At 29.5% G+C, this 24185-nt stretch overlaps 1 protein-coding gene across 1 annotated transcript in view; it reads right to left on the reverse strand.

Moving 5' to 3' along the window:
- The window catches only part of LOC113389510 (histone deacetylase 9-like), a 153590-nt gene that overhangs the window by 9953 nt on the left and 119452 nt on the right, over positions 1–24185 (reverse strand). Inside the window, exons 2-6 of the mRNA XM_026626538.1 lie at positions 5152–5408; positions 2915–3022; positions 2634–2764; positions 573–758; positions 282–502 (exon numbers count right to left, since the gene is read on the reverse strand). Coding sequence (XP_026482323.1) covers positions 282–502; positions 573–758; positions 2634–2764; positions 2915–3022; positions 5152–5408 — 903 coding nt within the window. The remainder of the gene's footprint in view (positions 1–281; positions 503–572; positions 759–2633; positions 2765–2914; positions 3023–5151; positions 5409–24185) is intronic.

Below are 24185 nucleotides of genomic sequence, written 5' to 3' on the forward strand. Positions count from 1 at the left end.
AATTTTAAACATCTAAGCTAATGCAATCACGTTTATAATACCATGCTTTATACATTATTAAAATTAAAAGATAAAAGAAATAAAAAATTACAAACGTTCTTAAAGAAATTAAATGTAATTTATTTTATTATTATTTATTATTATCTATTTTGTAGAATAAATTAAAAACTCAAAATTAAAACAAAAAACTTTTAGCTGAAACAGTTATGGGTTTGAGTTCTTACTTTTGATCAAAAAAATTCTTCTTATCTCTAATAATTTTACTATCTGTTTCTACTGACCTGTTTTCCTCAAAGGGAAGTCTCCCGATCCTGGACCTGCCTGCGTCGGAGACTGTTGACTCCTGCACGAGATATGATTAAGACTTGAATTCGAGTTAGAAGTTGAGATCATACTTCCACTATTGGTACTACTGTGTGCAGAACCAGGAAGTCGGTAAGGATGCGTCGACTGGCATGGACCTGAACCCAAACTTTCACCAGATGAGCTTTTTACCACTCCCCTGGGGAAAGAAATAATGATAAAAATCACTTGATCCTAGGAAGTATTTATTGTTGCTGTTTGTAACTCACCAGTTACGATAGTTTGCTGCTCCAGATCCACCAGAAGTTTGACTTACAGAACCATTGGTCATTTCACGAGCCTGCTCGCGTTTTTTCATCAGGAATACCTGCAGTTTCTGTTTAACTTCACTGCTGGCTGCATTATTTGAATTTGTACTACCACTGCTTATTCCAGTTAAGGAACTTGTTGAACCACTGGGAAAAAACATAAAATCATTAGCCATGACTATATATGAAAAGTTTATCCATAATCTCTTATACCAGGCACTTCTGCACGTCTGAGATATGGAAATTTATATAATGCTAAATAAATATAAAAAAGTTGGTAACAAAAGTGGACCATCCCACGAATTGGGATTATCTGAGATACGGTGTGGATATAACAAGTTTTTCACTAAATAAATTATCAGACTGGACAAAACATAATATTTATATCTGTCGTTAGATGGCAGCAAAAAATCTTTGCTGGCTCTAAAGTTGTTTCATGTTCTATATACTAATTGGTATTGGTATTTTGCATTGAGGCAAGTTACATGAACTTCCCGATATGTGTAATAATTGACTTAATCAATAAAAAACAAATTAATTTATAGTATAATCTATCTATAATATAAAAATGAATCGTAAAGTGTGTTGGTAAGCGTATAACTCAACAACGCCTGGACCAATTTGGCCAATTCTTTTTTTAAAATGTTCGTTGATGTTCAAGGATGGTTCTTACGGCGAGAAAAAATAGAATAATTGCCGGGAAAACCCTAAAAACAGACCTTTTCTTTCTCACATACAAACGTTAGTATTTTCAAATTTTTGCCATCGGATACGGAATATATTTACTCAAGTCAATGAAGCGTTTTGGGTCTGAATTTTTACTGTGCTCCAATTGGTATGAAATTTTGAAATTATGTTTATCTTAATCTCAAGTTCAAAAGTAAAAATAATTTAGACTCCTTTGCCATTTCCCGGGGGGATGACATGCCTCTCAGTGGTGTAATTCCATATTTTTTCAAAATAACGTCGGATATCAATAAAAGAACTAATAAGAAAAAAATGTTTTATAATGTTTTTCAAAAAAGCAAATGCTCATCATTATATTAAAAGCAGTTGTGCATATAAGATCCATATGGGTGGTTGTATATACATTTCGGTATTGATTGTAGTGTGAAAAAACATAATTTTTTGAAAAACAATAAATTGGAACAATTATGATTAGACGTATGTTGGGTCATCTAGTTTATAATATAATTTAAAAGTATTTGAAGTAGGAAGTGAATTCTTTTTCCTAAATGACAAAGAAACGGCTTGGCAGATCGTCGCACAAAACTGACAAACGTTAGTCCTCATTGAGATACATGAAATGGCTTTTAAATTTCTGAAATTGGTTCAGGCGTTGTTGAGCAAACGTCGATGGAAGGTCTAATTTTGACAAACGCCAAGAAAACTAAGATACTAATTTTTGCAAACTTTGAAGAATTTTTAAAATTTTAAATTAAACGACTTTTCGTAGAGCAGTAATATTTTAGTATCTATAAGGTAATTACCATAAAAAGATCATAAAAATCGTCGAAAAAATTTTGTTTAACACTTTATTACAAGAAAACGGTTCGGCCGATCTTTACCAAAAACTAATTAGGTCGATTCCCAACCAATATCTTTCGAACGGTTTTTGAATTTTCAAAATCGATTCAGTATTGCGGGCTAAAACGTGGACGAAAAATTATTCACTTTCCTGTTATTTGGAAAGAAACGGCTCGGCCGATCGTCACACAAAACGTTAGTCCTCATCGAGATGCATCGAATGGCTTTTAAATTTTTGAAATCGGTCCCGCCGTTTTTGAGAAAACGTCGATTTACGGCAAAAAATCTGTTCACATACACGCACACACACACACACATACATTTTCCAAATTTGGTCTCACTCGATTCAGAATGGCTTGAAACGTCGAGAAAACATCAAATTAGCGAATCGCATTTTTTGATGAGAACACAAACTTTTCTTTCGGGAAGTTTGTAACAAATTTTTCGACTCCTCATATACAGAATACTAGATGGCCAAATTCCTATTATTATTACCTATTAGGGCAAGTGGCCTTAAGGCCATGACTTTGCTGGTCATTATGCTTCTGCTGACGTTGCTGACGCAGTTGCATCTGTTCTATTTGTCTTTCACGAGCCTGCTGGGCTTGCTGCTGCTCCCACAATTCCTATAAGAAGAATTTCGATAAAATTAATATGTCTAAGTGAATATTTGTTTTGACTTTTGAAGAAATATTAATTTACATTTATCCAATTTCAACTATATCGAATTGTGTAAATTTCGTTTCAACACTTGTTCCTTTAATTACCTGACATACCTTGAGGTGCAGTTTGAGCCTGTGCTCGTACTCTTCATTGATTTGTTGCTGTCGCACTTGGAAATCTTCTAATAGTTTTTGCTGCTGTAGTTGGGTTTGCATTTTTAACTGAAAAGTGGAAAAGACAAATTAGATGTTACCTAGTAGAGTGAATCTTATATATAAAAATGAAGCCGTCGATAAAATGATCCGCTAAAACTCGAAAACGGCTAAACCGATTTGGTCAGTCTTAGTCTCGAAAAATTCGTGCTAATCAGTAGGTTGTCGGAAAGGTGAGATATTATTTCAAAATCGCGTAGAAACTTTACATTTTTAATTTGAACATTTTTGTAGAAGCGTAATTTGAATAAAACAATGGACGGTGGCTAATACGTCAAATGTCAAACGTTTTTGACAGATTATGTTCAATTACGTTTAATGGGATGTTTTACGTGAATATTATTTAATTATGATTAAATTGTAGTAAGCAGTTTTGTTTGTAGTTTTATTTTTACACAAAAACGTTATTAAACGGCCCGCAAATGTTATTAGAAACGCAAAATATCAACTTTTTTGAAATGTTAATATGAAAATGCATTTTATGGCGTAGCACTCTTTTTTGTAAATCATATTTTTCTCAAATACGGTGCTCTGAAAGATCTCATTTGTATAAATAATTATATACTCATTGGTATTTATAATACATTTTTTAGGTTATATTATTTTTTTATTTATGTTATTTAAATTCAGAACCTAAATTTGGAATCGATCAAAGGGACATTTTGTCCAATAACATTTTGCCAGTTATAATTTTCCAGAATTTATTGAAAAATAAATAGTAATATATGAAGGCCCGGGGTTAAAAAGATCCACCAACAATGTGTCAAAAACCAGTAAAGTTAAGCATTCTTTAACAACAATATTTGAAAGTAGAGGAAAAAATATGTAGACCCAGCTATAACCTTGATTCTTATGACTTTGCTATCAGGAGATAAACAGTAATCTTTGGAAATCCATAATAAAAGTATTTTCTTCCGTTGGTAGTTTTTTAGCATTAGTTAAGAGTGTAATTATTTTGTGAAATACCTTTAAAATTAAAATAAGACATTGAACCTGTTTGACACCTGGCCGTTCCAAGTTACCCCGTCTATGGGGTAAAAAGATCTAGATAACAAATTTTTGAAAGACAAAAAAAGACATTTCTACAATGATGAAGTAGCTGGCAGTTTTACTGAACGCAGTCAGATAATTCTTCGTTTGAAATGTGTTATTTGTTGGTTTAGTTTTCACAATAGAGTTTATATTTGCTCAAAGTCAAATTGGACCTTTGTGCCTCGCCCTGCTCTATATATATACTTTTTATTAAATTTACTTTAATTCATCGAATGTTACTTGAAACTGTTCAAAAAGCAGGTCCAAGACAAAATACTTAATTCATTTTCTATCTCTCCTCGCAGAAATTGGAAAATTTTTTATAGGCTCAGTAGTATTTTTTACAATTATACACAAAATCTAGAATCCAAAAAAAAATCTGAAAAATTTGTATCGTGATCAGTAAGTCGGAAGACCAAAAAAGACTTGGATTGGATTATACCATGTTTTCTATAGAAAGTATATAAAACTTCCAGTTTGATTGTATTGGCAAACTATAGACAAACTAATGGGGTTTATTGTTTTTAAAATACTTCATTGTATATATAGCATTCAAACAACACATCCTTATATACTAAAAGTATTAATATTTTTGATTCTCTAGAAATGGTTTAGAAAATACCTTACTTAGCCAAACAAAGTTTGAAGAGTCAAGCTAGTAAATTAATAATTATTAAGAAATTACAGCAGCGGTTCTATTATCCGAACCTAATTGGTGGGAATTGGATTTTCTTGGTTTTTGCATAAATAGATGCATGGTAAAATTAGATACCTACTGGTACTGGTTGTTATATTTTATTATTTTTCTAGTATTATTTTATTATTCAGAAATTTTATTTATATTATTTATTAGTTTTATTTTTATTATTATTTGCTTATATTTTATATTAAATCATATTACGGATATTATTTTCATGTAAATTTTATCCTTCGCATTTTTTATTTATTTAAATTTATGTTATTATTTATCAATATTACTTGATGTTAATAATTTAACAGTTGTAATACTTATTGAAATTAAAAAAAAAACTATTACTGGTACGGGGATTGATGTATCAATTAATTAAATTAACAAATTTTTATCCATGATTTTACTTTATCCTTACGTGCATGATTTGTTGCTGGAACGCCTCCTGCGATCTAAGAGAAGTCAAAGAAATACCATCGCCGACTCCGCCTTGGTCCATGGCAGTCGGAGGCTCTCCTTCGGCCGCCACGGAAGGGCCTATGACGCCACTGGAGATCATGAGTCCGCCGCCGCCGCCGATCAGGCTACCAGGAATGCCGCCTCCGCCCGGACCGGAACCCGGAGCAGCCAGGCCGGCTGCGCCTGCACCGCCGCCGCCGGTGTCGAGCGCCATTTCTAGAAGGAAATAGAAAAATTAGTTAAGAAAAGGTAAAAAACTCTGGTTTCAATTTTTTTCTTGTATAATAGAGAGATAGTATTATTCAAATTTATCATATGTCATTATATAGCATTTTTTTATTGTTTATTAATAAACAAGCAAACCCGACAAACTCCGTTTCGTCACCAGATGGTTTGGTGAGCAAGATGAAGAAATTTTTTGTTTGTTTTATATTTGAAAAGGAAAAATTTGATTTTATTATACAACAGCAATGAATTTATTTCGATTACAAAAATGAAGTGTTTTTTAGTTGAACTTCTTTAAGTAAATGAAAGTGAATCCGCAAATTATCCGTTTCATTGAAGTGCTCTTTGGTAAACCACATTTTTTGGTTTTTGGTCTGAGATTAACACAAACAAAGCGGATGGTTTTGCAACTCATGAACAGGCAACGTATAACTGCCCATGTGAAAAACAATTATTTTCTAAATAATCTATTTGAAATTTATCCCGCAAACAATAAGCGATTGGCCTTGCGACTTGTTATTGCGAACGCAAGGCGAACTGGAAATTGCAATCGTTTGAAGTCAAACGGAAGACCAGTCAGAATCATTGGTATGTCACCAAATCGCCAGGAATTTGGATTAAATGGTAAAATTCAGTGCGTTGACATCATTATTCTTTGCGGCAAGAATTGCTCGTTGACTTAACCAAGCATAATTCTGATAATTCTCACTAATGTCATTACTCGAATATTTAATTACGGTGCGTGAAGTTCCAGCAGCTTGCATTAAGGCACGATGCAATGCACCACTAATTTTCTTAGCTTTAAACCTTGCGGAGCCCGAGACCTTTATAACGAATGCAAAATTGTCGAAATCGGTTCGTGCGTTCTGGAGTTATTTCGTCAGGAAGGAAAACCCGACTTATTTTTATATATATAGAAGATAATAATAAAGACGATTCGAGTCCATGTCTTGGCCTATCATCAGTGTATATACATACATAAATATTCTAATTAAATATGGTCACGAATTCCACAACCATTGTATTAGTTTTGTAGTTCTATCTCGACACGTTTGTAACTTCAATATTATTTATTTAACAGTGACATATTTCTAAAGATAATATTATTTTCACTCCTAAACAATCAGATAGATTTTTTAAAAAATTATGGCAACCCAGTGGTTGTCGAAGCCAATTATGACTATACTCGAAGTATTTGCTAACGTTTTTATAAAAATTCAGTATGAAATTTTTAAAAAACAAATTTTAAATTTTTGGGAACACATCAATGCAGTTGAAATATTAACCCTTTCCACTCGTGAATTACGAGAGTTATATGAATTTTGCCGCCAGAGCGGCAGCATCCGAGTGGAAAGGGCTAAACTATAAACATTTTGAGATTCATTCAACATATTGGAATAGTTTATTCGATAGTGCATCTAACCCTAGAATGGTATTGTCCTTAACAAATAATTTTTTATCCGTTTTTTGTCGTTGTATAGTTTGTGATATCAAAGGTTATTTCAGAAAATATAAAACTCTGGTTTAGTAGCAAATAGTCTTTTTATTTTTTCAAAATTTCCATAGATTTATTCAAAATTTCGATGTACGCCTCGGAGGCATGCAAATACTGTTCTAGAGTTAAAAAAAAAAGTTAAAACTTTTTAATACTGTGAAAATTTATTTAACTATCTAAAATTTAACTGCGGCTTCCTCAAAAGCTGATTATTTTTCCCCATTTTTTTCTATATTACAAAATTATGCATGTAGTATTTTTATAAAAAAAGATCTAAAAACACAATAACTAGTATTTTTAGAAAATCATTCATTCGCAATTTAGTTGGACAGTTTGATTTATATCTCTTATTTTTATATTGCAATGTATTTTATTTTTATTTTCTGCGTTTTATGAACTTGCCCGTAGTTTTGGGGTCAGCGGTATTGAGTCAGACATACCCAGACTAAAGACCTAGCCTGGGATACGTAAAAGCATTTCCTTCGCTATACAAAAAACATACTTTAACCAATTTTGGTTTCAAACGATTCAGAATAACTCGAACGTAAATACTTTGTGCCCGAAACGTAAATTTTCCATTTTGGAAGTTAATCAAGTACTGTTTGACTATTTTGTACGAGGGTAAAAATGTAAGAAATCTATGATAAAAACTGCCAACAATGTTTTGCTTATAAAAATGATATAAAAACAAGACCATCACCTACAAAGACATATTCACTTTTTAGGCGGGTGTAAATATGTGAGAATGCAACGGAAGAGCGTTACGCTCGAGTCGAGTGCCAATGATTCGTCATTCGCTCTCGATGATATCATTTCTATACGGGTCGATTGTGATTGGTCGTCGTGTCGCGTGAGCGTCTTTGATTGTATGTGAAAATAATGAAACAAATGAAAAATCTGAGGATGTTAAAAATAAATGTATGTTAAAACTCAATAATTAAACAATAGAACAAATTGTTTTTTTCGATTATAGCATACGTTTTTGCTAATTATAAGCTTTTAATGTATTTTGAATGATAATTTAAAGAAATAAAGAAAAATTGACGTTAAAAAGGTAATAACTTCCATCTATGTTATTTTCAACTTAAATAAAAATAAGACCATACTCTAAAAAATATAAAGTATTCGTTTATGACTAAACAAATATTCAATACGCCCCCTTGATAATTTTTTACCACAGTTTTACTATTTTGTGAGTACATAAAAATTAAAAAAAAAGTATTAAGTGTCAACAATGCTTTGCTTACAAAAATTGTATAAAAACAAGATCATCGTCTACAAAGATATATCACCCATGTGTTTTGGCGTTCTCTAAATCTCGATCTCAATCACCGTCCAAACAAATATCCGATATGAAACCTTGATAATCGCTTCCGATAAATTTCGAAATATTTTGGCGACTCATCTCGAATGCAAAAATAACCCGACGCATTCCTATATAAAATTATCCATTCCGTCGTAGTGGCGGTTAATTTGGTGAATGAATGTCATCATCATCATCATAGACATAGTTATAGACTCGGCGGTGCATTAAACAACAATATGCCATATATTATATATGTTCGTTAGTTGTTTGTTGTTTATCGTTTCCGAAATATATTTTTGTAGTGCTATTTATAAATATATATAGAAATTTACACACACATACATTCGTGTGTTTGATTAAAAGAGAAGAATTCTATTTTTACCTCGCTCGATGGCATTCTAAGCTCTTAATGACTGCGGGCTCTATTCATTTAGCGCTCGCCCGACTTAATTTAATACCTTTATCGCATTTTTAGATTTGCACGAGTACAAAAATAACTTTTCTTCTTTTTATCTATCAAGATATAAATCCGTATACTTAAATCATAATTTTTTTCCAGGCATCCATCTGGCAATTGAACTAGGAGCAAGTTCTATATGACATAAGGCAAGTTGCATGAGTATTTGGGAGGGTCGATTTGCACGGATGAAAAAATTTTTGAATTTTTTTGAAAGGGATCAAAATAAGATACTTTGCTGAAGAAACCATACCTCTAAAATGATTTCTTTTGTCCTGTGCATTGACCCAAAGATAAGGGTTAAATTTTGAGAAACCTCTCAGGGGGGGGGGTGATCCGCAGGCATGGGTGGATCGGCCCTCCAAAGTTAGTTGGGGTTGGTCATACATTTGGACGCAATTGGGGCACTCTGAATGGGTCAAAATGGAATTTTTCAAATTTTAACCGTTATTTTTAGGCCGATGCATGGGACATGAGAATTTTTGTTAGAGGTATGGTTTCTATGTTACGCTTATCAGTAAAGTATCTTATTTTGATCCCTAGAATCCGAAAATCATATGTGCATATGCGACTTTTATTTGACCCATACAAAGCGACCCGCCTTAATGTACACATACACTCACACACACACACACACACATATATATGTATATATATATATATATATATATATATATATATATATATATCGAACGACTTAGAAATCTCGTCTATCAAATGAATTGTCTAGATTGTAATTTAATTTACATAGGAGAAACAAGCCAGAACTTAATGAAACGTTTACAACAACATAAAATAATTCGAAAAATCCAAGGCAATTTAAAACTATGATCGCAGAGCATATTTATACTTTAAAACACAATATGGACTTTTCTAACCCGACTGTACTACAATTCAAACAAAATTTATTCAAACGAAGTATTATAGGAGGATCTTTTTTAACTATTTACAACAATAAAACAATAAATAATCGGAATGAATTTAACATGCTGTGCGACACAAATCTCTTTTATTTAGACAGTATTTCCAAATTTCTCACAAAACAATAAAAACGACGCGCAAAGGTTTTGAAACTCGTTCCACACATGTGTAGAAATTTGGTAAAAAATATTTTTTAAAAAGTCCTTTCTCCATTATATCTTCAACCAGTCTATGAACAACACACTATCCAATTGTGATTTTTCAAATTAGTATTTTGTGAAAATATTGTGTACTTACAAGTTTAATGTTTATAATACATAGTGTAGTGCATTATCATATCCTGATACCATGAATTATTAAAATTTTACAATTTTACACTAAGATTAACTAATTGTAAGTACTATTCACTATGTTATTTTTTCTTTTCACTCCAATTCAATTGTTTTAGTTTTTAATTTTATTTTTAGTTTCCACTGAATGAAGGCTAGGATTATAGCTGAAACGTATGGATTTAAAATAAATTTTTGAAAGAAATTCATGTTTTTTATTGATGCTATACCCGATTACTAGACTTTGTTAATATATATATATATATATATATATATATATATATATATATATGGATGTATTTGCATAAGTATGGTCTATATTTATATCTATGTTGGCTAAAGCGTCTGTCGGAAAATTGGATATCTATTTTCAGATAAAGCAGCATGGCCGACGTTCTGAGTTCTAAAATAGATTTATTGTGGGTTATACACATTTATATACAAATATACAAACCGATATATATATATATATATATGTGTGTGTGTGTATATATATATACACCTCTATATGTTTATAACATTTTCAAATTGCTCCAAAGGATCCATTTATAGGCATAATAAAGATAGGAGCTTAATACTCATGTCTAAAAATATCAAAAATAAATATCATTCTAAAGAGATATTTTTACCATTCTCTGTATAATTCTTATATTACACAGCAATAAAAAATGGGTCTCGATCTTATCATACGTTCCGCATTTAGAATATACTGACTTCAAATAGATTAAATATTGTATGGTACTGATATTTGAACATCGGATTTAGGCGCCGTACGGATAAAATTGGAAAATTTATTATTTGCAGAAGTTGCGATTCATGAGACACGATATGTTTTGCGAATATTTATAGAAGTTATTTCCTAAGAAGAAGTTTGTTTTCATACAAAAATCCGATTTGCTGATTCTACGTTTCAAGCCATTCTGAATCGAATGAGACTGAATTTGGAAAAGGTATGTGTGTGTGTAAACAGATTTTTTACCTTAAATATATTTTCTCGTTATGCAGAAATGTATCAAACTCTTAGCGCAGTTCACCAAAGGAACAATGAAAATATTTTACAGAACACTATTTACAAAAAGAGCATTAATAAGAGAAATGATACTTCTTTATTCTGTCAGAATAGTCGAATCATTTCAACCAATATTTTTTTTTCTTAGAAATTTCATATTTCGACATACTGTTTATGAAAATAGCATTAATAAAAGGAATGATTCTTCTTTACTTTGTTAAAATAATCAAATCATTTTAACCAATACTCTTTCATCAACTTTTAGAACATTTAAGATCTGATTACTTACAAATTATAATTGAAACTAGCTGTAAGTGGAATTCTGTCTTAAGACAATTAGGGCATCGTGCCTTAAGGCAAATTGCTGGAACTTCCCGTACCAAAAATTATTATTTTTTTTTAAAACGATTAACATTTTTGAAAAAAAATTACTTTGAAAAAATAAGATTTTTGAGAAACTATAAATTGGACAAAAAATTAGTTTTTTTTGAAAAACTATGATAGGAATGTTAACAAAATGTATACTTATTGTTAAAATCTCTATAAAATGTCTGATAATTTGATGTGCATATGTCTAATGATCATTTTTGACCGCCAAATGGCTCATTTTTTTACTTTTTCCTCTATATCTCCGAAACCGCTGGACCTACCTTCATGAAAGTTGTATCGATTCTTCATCTTGTCAATACAAATAAAATGTTTTTTGAATTATTGAAATCGGACGCTCCGTTCTCTTAAAAACTGAGTTACCGTTTTCGGAACTTTTTGCCCCGTATCTTCGGAACGGCTTGACCTGCCTTTGCCAAAAACTAATCAGCACGTCTCCTTATCAATACGGATCGAATGTTTTTTGAATTATTCAAATCGGTTGATCCGTGTTCCTGAAATCGTCGACGAAAATTTGTATCCGCACATACATACACACACATACATACATACATACACACACATACACACACACACACACACACACACATACATCCATTTTTTCTAAGGTATACCAAAATGTTCAGAAACCTCTGAAACGTAAAGATATATAAAAATTTTCATTTTCGATTTTTTTGCGATTACTATAACTTGCCCTACGGGAAGTTAATAAAGTGAATTTTAATTTGACGGTAGATACCATAGTCTTATAGATCATACTAAAATATTACGGCCCTACGACAAGTCGTTTGATTTTAAAAATTCGTCAAAGTTTGCAAAAATTAGTATCGTTTTCTTGGCGCTTGTCATAATTAGAACTTTCATCGACGTTTACTCAAAAATACCTAAACCGATTTTTAATACTTATTAAATAAAATATAATATTTTATTCTCAAAGTCTGATGACTTAGAATGTAAAATCCATTATTAATTAGATATTATTTCTATAAGTCAGTTGAAATTATGCCAGACTTCTATGCATTAATGCATTATGTCATATTGCATTAAATATGACTGACAGTTCATTGAAATGCATTTGAAATCGCCAAAGAAAATGCAGATATATATTTACATATACAAATTTAAAATCTGCATAAAATTTGGATGGAAAAAATGCTAAAGTTTAGTCTATAGGAAAATAAACGTTTGACATTACTTCCACATTTTATCAGAAAGTTCAAAAAAAGCTTTCTAAGACCTTTTTTTTTAATTCATTATAGACAATCAGTAATACAAATTTCTTTGAGTCTATGCAATCCATAGCAAATAATTTTTTTTTTGGAAAACTGATGAAAATAATTTTTTTCATAAGCATAATAAATCTTTAATAACTTAATTTTATATGAAATAAATTTAAATTAAATTTTCCATATATAATTATTGCAAGACCATGTCTACAATATTACTAATTTTATAAAATTATTTGCAGTCCTATTAAATATGATAAGATTTATTTTAAAAATAAATTAAGTAGTTAAACTTTTTGTTCTCATTTTATATAAAAAAACAAGTCCTTTTTTCTTTCAATTTTGTTAATTACATAAAACAGAATAATTAGTTATTGACAATTATATTCTTAAGCAGGACCATGACCTTCATATGGATTCGATTCAAATTTTTGGCACATTTTCAAAAGCATAATGAGTATTATTTAATAATATTTTATTTTATAAATTTATGGTTCCAAAAGTATCATTTTATTTATTATTTCAACTATACGAACCACACAGCAATGCATCTATTTTTAGTGGTTGGTTAGAGCTAATTAGTTCTATTTCGATAATATACAAACATCCCGAGAATTTTTACGATATATATATATATATATATATATATATATATACATATTTGTATTTTAGATTTGGCAAGGTTATCTTTTTCAAGGAATGTCAAAAATCAAACCCACAAGTTTCCGGTCATATGTATTTTAATTTAAAAATAAATTAACCAACGGCCGAAGATATAAAAATAATCTATAGGAGCTGCTCCGAAATTCTTATGATGCCATTTTAATTTTGAAGGCATGCGGAGAAATATTTTCGACAATATATAAATCAAATTAGAATAAAAATATACATACATGAATATGCATATATAAATATAAATGCAGAGAAATTAAATATAAATTCATTTGAATTGTATAGTAGAGAACAAGATGTATTTCTTATAATTCAGCCAAAAAGTATGAAAAGTAGAAACAATAAAATAATAACACTAGTTAATCAAATTTTGCATATTAACCAGAGAAAAATACAATAAGAAACTAATTTAAGAAAGACTATATTTTAAACCCAATATTATAATTTTTTATATTAGCAAACTACTTGATTTCTATGTCAGCAAATAAAATTGTTGTAGAAAATCAGGACAAAACAATCAGGTTTATAAAAATTTATCAAATTTTTTTTAGCTGTCAAGGAGCAAAAAAAAGAAAACAAGTACATTTGCTATTGAATCCAAATTATTTCAAATAAATTTGGAGTTTTGTTGTGAATCTGTAAATCCGCCTTAGTAGCTAAACCAGTAAAAATTAAAGCAAATAAATATGTATAAAAATTTTACTCGAGTTTCATTATAAATATAAATTTATGTACACCTCTCGATCAAAATCATCTAATGTGATTATCAAAATTAAATTAAGTTTGACTAGTAACAAAATCTTTCCTAAATTCCTTCAAAAGAATGAATCAAAATATCTTGGTTCAAAAAAATCCAAAACAATTCAAAACTATGCTGCTCTCTGAACATATTAATAAATTTAAACCCATCTTCAATATAAATCGACCCACATTTCTAAGAAAATATCTCAATTTTTATAAGGAAAAAAATGTTGAGCTTAAAAAATTAAGTAAACCTCTTCATAAAATAGTCAATTTTTATATTATGTAACTTTCAATGGAAATCATCTAATGCATGATTATCAAAATTAAATTAAATTTGATATGAAAAAAACCTGTTGTAAATTTCTTCGAAAGAATGAATCAAAATACCTTAATTCAAAAAATCCAAAACACTTCAAAACAATGCTACTTGAACATATTAATAATTTTAAACGCATCTTCAATCTAAAAACCCATCTTCCTAAGAAAATATCTCATTATTCATAAAGAAAAAAATGTTGAGCTTAAAAAATTAAGTAAACGACTTCACAAAATGGTCCATTTTTATATTATGTAACTGTTGATCGAAATCATCTAATGTATGATTATCAAAATTAAATTAAGTTTGATAGGAAAAAAATAGTTTTCTAAAGAATGGGATATCTTCGAAAAAAAATGAATCAAAATACTTTAGTTCAAAAAATCCAAAACAATTCCAAACTATGCTATCTGAACTTATTAATAATTTTAAACGCATCTTCAATATAAATCAACCCATCTTTCTAAGAAAAATCCCATTCTTTATAAAGAAAAAAATGTTGAGCTTAAAGATTTCGCAGAATTTTATTTCATCATTTATTTAGTCCTACTTTTTCTAGGAATTTGACGATTTGGGTAGTCGATTTTAATTTTTTCTCAGTCAGTTAATTCATCTAGATGTTTTGTGTTAAAAAATAAAAATGTACCATAAATTTTGTGACAAAATTTTGTATTTCTATTTGTTGTATATAAATAATGTATAAATAATATTTTTAAATTAGAATAAAAATAATATTAATTTTTTTCACTTAGGCGTATTAAACGTTACGAATGCAATTGAATGAACTTCCGTAAGTTTTGAGTCCCAACTTCATCCTTCTTCAGTTGATTTTTAAAAGTAGGTTATAAAAAAATCTATTAAAAATTATGAAATATAAAATAAGAAATAACAATAAAATTTTCAAAATTTTATAAAATTATCAGCATATAATCTCTTCGAAATTCTTTTGTCAACAATGTCGAGCTGTCGAATTTCTTTTGTACAATATAAGGTATTTGTTTTTACATGATGTCAATTACACTTTTATAAGCGAATGATAAAACTGTAAGTAAAAAAAATAATTAAAAAAATAGAAAATCAAAAAGTAGTACGTCTTTAACAACAAAATTGTTTATTGTACTTTATAACTTCTCCTATGAGATGTATTTGCTAACGTACATCCTAACCTAGCAATTTATTCTCAAACATATATTAGTATTGGCGTATATGTATGGCAGCAATGCCCACAAAAAGCATATTTTGATTTGAGATTAGATTTGAGATGTATTACTACCTCAGGTAAAAATATCAGGCAAATCACACTGGCAGAGGTTGATATCAAGCCTGGGATTAGTGGTATATACCGATCGATAAAATATAGTAATTTTTTTTATTTCTTTTACTATTGGCATATACCCTGATTTTATTTATATCTCCCGTCCCGCCCACTCATCATATGCCTAAATTCTAAAAATATGATAACTGTCCATCTTTTTTTTGTCGAAAACTATTGGCATATGTCAACATTCGCTTTATTGATGTTCGTTTATGATGTTCCCGAAATAAACTACTCGAGTTGTTCTGCAAGTTATAAAAGCATATTTCTTCTGTTCGTGTGAGCAAAAATACATTTTAATGATCAGCAAGAGGAGATATATGTACGAAAATATTGAAGCGGATATGATGTTTATAAATAGAAAATTATTATAGGTATTTATATTTGATTTTAATGATGTTTTTATTACATAGATCGTGTGTCGAGGAGCGTAGATTTCTTACGCAAAAACCGCAGAACAAATTATGCTCGAGGGTCCAGGTTGAATATGACGCAGATTAGTAGAAATTTCTCAGAATAAAACATATTGAAAATATTTATATGATATTAATTTATGGGCCTATTCTTGACTACACTTATTAAGGCTATAGTCACACTTAATTCGTTTAAAATGTTACTGTAAGCTCATTAGCTGTTCTGGGTGACTTGTTTTATCCGATATATAATATAGTAATAATAGATAACTTAAGGAGTTCAAAATAATATGGACTGAAGTGTTGCACTTTTAAATAAAATATGACCAAAGTCCAGCTAATGTTATTTTAACATTTGTGCTATTTGGAGGTTAGTTAGTCAGCCGTTGACTGTATCAAAATGAAAATAAAAGCTCTTATAAATGCTATTGCTGGGTGGAGTGACTAGGGCGGATGCTGAGCACGCCATTATGGAATGCAAAAAATGGAAAAAGGGTAGGAAAGAATTATGGAGGGAGATAGTAAGGCTAAAAATCTCCCTTCAAACCAATTTTATAACATTATTGACAAAAAAGAATATATGATTCGCTATTTAATTATATACAATAAAATAAAATAAAAGTGTAAAGATGACTTATAAAATGTATATGACTAATGTACGTGTATACAAAGTCAACAAATAAACAATAAAAAAACATCATAGGTATAGCTTTGTGACAGTTTCGTGACAACCAGCAAAAGGCAATACTGCCCTAACAGAGCCCAACACATAGCGTTGTCATGGCAACGCTCTGTTGTGCTTGTTTTTTGGTAACTGTGAAAATAATCATACTTTATACTACCAAGAAACAAGCATAACATAGCGTTGCCATGATAACGCCATTGACTACAACAATTGTCCCATAAGAGTCAACATCAAGAATTTTCTAATTAAAATAGTTGCACCTAGAATGTCATATGTAGTATACGGCGAAAAAAGCTCGGCGAAAAAAAATGACAAAAAAAATCTTTACGACTAGTCTTAACTAGTTTGTTAAGAATGAAGATGAAATTGTTCATGAAATTGCATCATATTTAGTAAAGATTGCATCAAGTGTTTACTCATTAATGATTCGTGTAGTTTATTTAAAAAATTGTAATAAATGATTTGACACTGTAAATTATATAACAGATTATTTATATTGGTCTAACAAATCTAAAGTTTAATATTAATTTCATCAAATTTTGTTCTTGATTTTAAAAACTTTCATTTTTTTGCCATGTCCATAAACAGTAATATCATATACTAGCTAATTATTGCAGTAAGAAATATATTTATGTATACACTTTTTGTACTCTATAAATTAGTAAGAAAATAATGAGATAAAGAAAATTTTAGGAAAAACAAATTTCTCTTTCTTTATTTAAAGTACAATGTTTTATTCCAAACGTGCAAAAAACATTAATTAAAGAAATCAGATTTCGATAGAATCTCCAACATCCATTTTCATTTCACCTCTGACCTTAGTCTCTTGACATTTACCTTTTAGTCTTATCCAAAATTTCACTTAAGCTCGACAAAGTTCTATTTCTAGTTTCACACAGACTCGTTAATGTGTTTCTTGTTGATATTTTTAGACCGAAAAAACCGTTTCACCTTAAGAAATATCTATTGCGGAAAATAATTTTTTTTTTTTTTTTTTTAATTTTAATAATTATTACAACTGCTAATTTATTAACATCAAGTAATAGTGATAAATAATAATATAAGTTTAAATAAATAAAAGAGCAAAGGATAAAATTTACATAAAAATAATATCCGTAATATGATTTAATGTAAAATATAAGTAAATAATAATAAAAATAAGATTAATAAATAATATAAATAAAATTTCAGAATAATAAAATAATACTAGAAAAATAATAAAATATAACAAAATAACAATAATAGAAATAGTAAGATAATATTAATAATAATAATAATAATAATAATAATAATAAAATAATAATAGTAAAATAATAATCTTTGAATTTAGATCAATTGTATTATCAAGTAGTAAGGGTTTGAAAAATTAAAACAAAATTATTTTTGTGAAAACAAATTTATTTTATCTTTAACCTGTATGTTCCAAGTGCTTTTTTCACCAGACATCAAGCAGTAGTGATATCACTTTTTATTAAAAAATGATTTCAAGTAAAAATAATCCTGAAGAGTTTCAAGGCAACATATTGCAAATTGCTATTAGAAATATATGTAATAATATAGTTACAAAAAATGGACTAGGTTATAGGCATTATATCAACTTATAGAATACTAGGAATAGTTTTAATTTCTGTTTGAATTTTTATTTTTGTTTGAGTTATTTCAAATATTTCTAATTATTATAAGGCTTCTAATTATTATAAGGCTTCTTCATTTTGGCGAATATCAAGCAGCAAAACTTTGTTGTAATCGAAAGATAATTAGTTTGCCAAATTACTTAACAATTTTAATTGCACTGATTTCTAAAACAAATCATGTTGTTAGAAAATAGAACGACAAAAATAAAGCATGAGTTTTATTTTGTAGGGAAACAAGTGATGAAGTAAGTCAGAGTTAAAATCAATCAATCGTCACGTGTATATCAAGCAGTAAGAATATCCATTTTACTGGAAACTAAAGATAATTAACTTGTTTTCAAGCGAAAATAGCACTTTGAGGCGTCGCTCCAAAATTCTAGACTTATCACAGTTACAAAAAGATAAGCATTGGGTTGCCTTCAAATAAAATCTATAACAAAAAATGATAAAGCTAGTCAGTAATTCTGGATTAGTACGTAATCTAGCAATCACAGTTCCCGGATTAGATACTCACCGCATCCAGCTTAATATCAAGTAGTAGTGATAACAGATTTTCACGGAGATTATAGATCAAAAATGTGATAAATGAATTGTAAGGTTGCTTAAGTCTTACCCAAATTATAATTCTCCTGATAATTATAAATTACATCAACTAGTACCAATAAATAGAACTATTTACTTGAAAAGCAAATTCTTATAATTTGAAGGCTAGTCGAATATATGAACAAAATGATTTAAAACTAAACTCTTTGCAAAGTTTTTTGCTAATATTTTTGGATCAATTGAAAGCATAATAGCAGAAATTCGATCTTGTAATTTTTTCCTTGTTGATATATTTAATTTTCTATTCTTTCGACATTCGTTGAAGCATATTTAAATAATAGAATGGTTTAGATTATGTCATTAATTTTAATTTCAAACTTTAAAGACTGAGTAGTTGTGCAAAATTCCTACTAATTTGGTTTAATAGAGATTTTTCTATAGATTTCTTTTCATAAATCTGAAGAAATAAATGATCAATTCAGTTTTTCAAAAGTTTGCTCAAATTGGAAAAGACAAGTAGGTGCAATCAATAATGGTTTGCATGACAAAATTTAACAATAATCTCATCAGATATAAGATGGTCAACCACTGGGTTGTCATGGTAATTCTAGTAATCATAAAATTGTAATTGCTATCCAAGAAACGTACGAATTGAGCAACTGTATATATCACTCAGTACTAGAACAAAATTTAATAATAATCAGAATCAATTTCATCAGATAGAGATTGGCCAACCCTGGGTTGCCAGTGATAATTTTAATAATCCTCAAATTCTAATTGCTATTTAAAAAAGGGCGACTTAAGCAAATCTATTATTTAATTTTGTTCTAATGCTGATGTGATATATAATCTATCTAGTGGTCGACCACTGGGTTGCCAGTAGTAATTAATTTATCATAAATTCTGATTGCTACTCAAAAAAAAACGTACGACTTAAGCCACTCACATTAGTATTAGAACAGAATCTACTAATAAGCTCGTTGGCTCGAGGATGGCCAACCATTGGGTTGCCTTCTAAAAGCTATTTGTAAAAATAATTATTATCAGAACAGAATGTAGTAATTGCCTTCTATCAGCTAGAGGATGGTCAACCATTGGGTTGCCTTCTATCTATTAGTTAGAGGATAGTCAACCATTGGGTTGCCTTCTAAAAGCTATTAATAAGAATTTTTCTTATTCTGATTGCCATTCAAAACACGTCCTGCACATCCATTACAAAACGCTTTAATTTCAAAATGAGATGTATTTCTCCAAGATACGTTTAGCTTGATGAAATTACGCAACCATACCTTTTGTAAAACATGCAATTGAACAGCAAAACACGTGCCGTACCAAAATAGCACAAAATACACACACACACATTTATATAAATATTCACAAATCTTTCTATATTCAAGTGGCGTAGGCGAAAAATATAAGGTTTCATAATAATGGCCTGTAATTTTAAAAATATCTGCATCGATGTAAATTTAGCAAGTGCTAAAATACCCTTAGCGACTGGGGTTGGATGAAGAAATTTAATACATTTACATAGTCCATTAATGTATGTATGTCAACAAATTTACCTTTGAACTTTGAAATTATCAGTAAACAATTTGACAGTCTTGAACTTTTTGAAGAGGATTCTTATGTTAAATATTCAAAAAGGTTTTACATGCCTGACAGTTGATCTGACATCCTACATTTGATGTCTGAACGACAGGATAATGCAGGGGGTAGTAGTATAATGCAGGGTAGTAACACATTTAGAAATTTATACAAATGAACTCTTCGTCTAATTTTTGAACATCAATCAGAACGTAAATTCTAGAGTTTTTGTGATAATTCTTTTTATTATAAGAATACTGATGATATATTGTTAATCTTATGCAGCAATGCTGGGAAAGGACTATTTTCACAAAATATTTTGATCAATATTTTCAAGAAAGAATTGATATCAATGCATACGCTGATATCAATACACTGATATCAGACACTCAAAAATGGGAATTAAACCTGGAACCTTGTAGTTGCAAGGCTGAAGCTCCTATCAGTTGTTCTTAATTAATTAATAATATTATATAATAATTTCATTACATTTTCAGTTAATTCAAAATCATAAGCTAATAGCAAATAAGTGCTTTAAAGCAAATTGTTGGCAATTTCTATTTTCTAAATAAGCATTAGATATTAGAAATGAATACAAAAATTAATATTCATACTTTATAAACAGTGAGATCAGAAATAAAACAGTGCAAACAGCATTTATGATTTTATGAAAAATTAAATTTGAAATTTTTGCTTTTGTTATTTTTAGTTTTATATTTAAGCAAAATTTCAAGAAACAAATCGGACTTATATAAGATATATAAGATATATATATATAGGATATATATAGGATATATAAGACAATATTCTTTAAAGACATTCTTAGGAATTCGAATTTAATTTCATAAACATTGTAAAATTAATCATTGTTTGTAACTTAAAATTTAGCTAAGAAGTATTTGCATGTAACTAAAATATATGTATATAAAAAACTTGATTAGATTTTTCGTTCATGCTAAATATTAAATTTGATCCTAGTTCATTTGTAACAGATGTTACAAAAATAATTATGAAAATTAATATGCATATCAAAATAGCTAAAAAGTTAGAGAATATTATTGTTATATTATATATTGTCACTATATTATTGAAACATATTTTACATTTTCTTATTTTTTAAACAGCAATCAGACTTTAAGAGTCCTATAAGCTTTATGATGGTAATTCTCAACCATGTGGTTTTTTAAAAAGCAACTCGAGACAATTTTTACTTTAATGCATTAAACCATTTGGGAATTTTTACTCGGAAACGTACATCCTTCTATATTTTCAAGTAAAATCCATCTATTTTTCAAGGCTGCCCGAGACGGTTATTAAATCTGAAAACTTCTAGTTGCAAGACCAAAAGCTCAACCTCTAGGCCACGGAGAAGGCCACATTCCATAAATAAAGAGCTTCTGGATAATTAAAAAAACAAAAATTATTATTGTTGTGATTCGATTAAGCAGCATCACATTCACATTCAAGTTTATGTTTACGATATTTTGATTAAAGTGAATCAAACAGTTTATTACAATGTCTATTTTGAATGAAGATCTCGTTTGCCAATTTACTAATGCAAATATTTTGTATGTAAGAATGACTAAGTGTCATTGCTATTATTTGTGTTTGTACGTAATATGTTGTTTTGTTGAAGAACTGGGCAGTTTCCTTGCGATAAATTATGTAAAATGCATTTTAGTACAAAAATAAATTTGAGTCACAAAAAAAAATTATCATAATTAAAATAAACCACACGAATAATGTAATTGCTAACTTTCACGATAATGAATATTAAAGAGTATAAAAACGTTCAAGTTGTATTATTCTAAGCTATTGTGATGTTTTACTCAATTGTTTTTATAGATGGTAATCCAAAAAGTTATTCCATTTTATATTATCAATTTCTTATTAAACTTTTTATATTATTGATAGAGCAATGCCAGACAAGGGCTATTTTAAGTTTGAAAGATATTGCTATCTATATTTCCAAGTAAAAACCGATTTTTAAACTACTGCGACATAATGTCTGTTCGAGGCGGGTATCGAACCTGTGTCCTCAAATCCCATATCTCTAACCACATACTTACGGACGTGCTCTATGATAGAATAAATGCTGAACATAATATCGTTAGTTAAGTATAATTCAAGGAAATTGAAAAATCTCAAAAAAAATATAAAGATTGGAGTAATGTGACGTAGTGGTAGAGCCTATGGCCTTGCTTGCAACAAGCTGTTCAAAATCCCATATCTCTAACCACATATTTACGGGCGAGCCCTATGATAGAATAAATGCTGAACATAATATCGTTCGTTAAGTATAATTCAAGGAAAATTGGAAAATCTCAAAAAAATTATGAAGATTGAAGTAATGTGACGTAGTGGTAGCGCCTATGGCCTTGCTTGCAACAAGCTGTCCAATATCCATATTCACTTGTAAATATAGAGACAGAATATGTGAAAATAGTTAAGCCAAGTAATACTGTGATTTTAACACAGACACACATACATACTTCCATTTTAATATATACAGATAAAGGCGATGGTTTCTAAAAAGCTACGTAATTAAGCAGTATTATTACAAAATATCATAGGTCTCATAAAAAAGTAGAGTATTCCACCGTTGCTACCTAATTTTATCCAACAATTCCAAAGTCCAAACTTTCATATCTTCATCTGCCATACCACAAACTGCGTGGTTCCTCCAATTTCCCAACCGATGCCAACAAATTCAACTTCAACAAATAATCGATTCCAAGAATGCCAACAATTATTATGTGTCACCATCACCATCACATTGGTCATGCAAGACCCTTTATATCAAATATATTTCAAAGTATAGCCCTTTCGGCATTATAAAGGGTCCGCCATTTAACTTTTGCAGCCATTTTGAATCTTTAGCATCCATTTTGATTTTTTGGCTACAATTTAAAAGTTAGGCTGCCATTTGCATTTCCCTTACAAACCAAAACTATAATTTCAAATTAAAAAAATCAGTAGTTTATTCATAGAAATTTCAAAAAAAAAGTTATTTGGCGGACCCTATACAATATACCCCCAGTATTATAAAAATTCATCAAGAATAAAGATAAGGCGACAGTTGGGATGCCTTCTAAGAAAACAAGTATTTAAGGAGTATCATTACAGAAGCTCATAGGCCTCATTAGTTCTGAGTGCTGTTTAAAAAAATGTAGAGTATTCCACTGCCTAACCTAATTTTATCCACCAATTCCAAAGTCCAAACTTTCATATCTCCATCAGTCAGACCACAAACTGCGCCTTCCTCCAATTTCCCAACCGATGCCAACAAATTCAACTTCAACAAATAATTCGATTCCAAGAATGCCAACAATTATTATGTGGCACCATAAATTACATTAGTCATGCAAGATCCTTTATTACATCACGTTGTCTCGTGTGTGTAAACACTTAAAAACGTGACAAGAGAAACGTTTAGTTCCGTACCAACAACAACAATAATTAATTACGTAGTCAGTGTAATAATTAGCTCTAGTTATTATATATACATCGGTTCATTCATAAGCCGTCTCTTCTCTCTAGAGAATTTATTTAGCGAGAAATATAGACCGCATAAATTGAATGAATCAGATATCTTGTTATGCAATCGATGTTTACTAGGCAGTTAGTTAGTTATGTTATATGTGACCACAATGTATGAAGATCACTTGATCTCGTAGACGGGGGCTGGTGAAAATTTGTAAAGAGGACAAATATAACTTATTTATTAAA

This window comes from Ctenocephalides felis, unplaced genomic scaffold (genome assembly GCF_003426905.1).
Source record: "Ctenocephalides felis isolate EL2017-DRISC unplaced genomic scaffold, ASM342690v1 CF-g0.4_SCAFFOLD_03573, whole genome shotgun sequence".
NCBI lineage: Eukaryota > Metazoa > Arthropoda > Insecta > Siphonaptera > Pulicidae > Ctenocephalides > Ctenocephalides felis.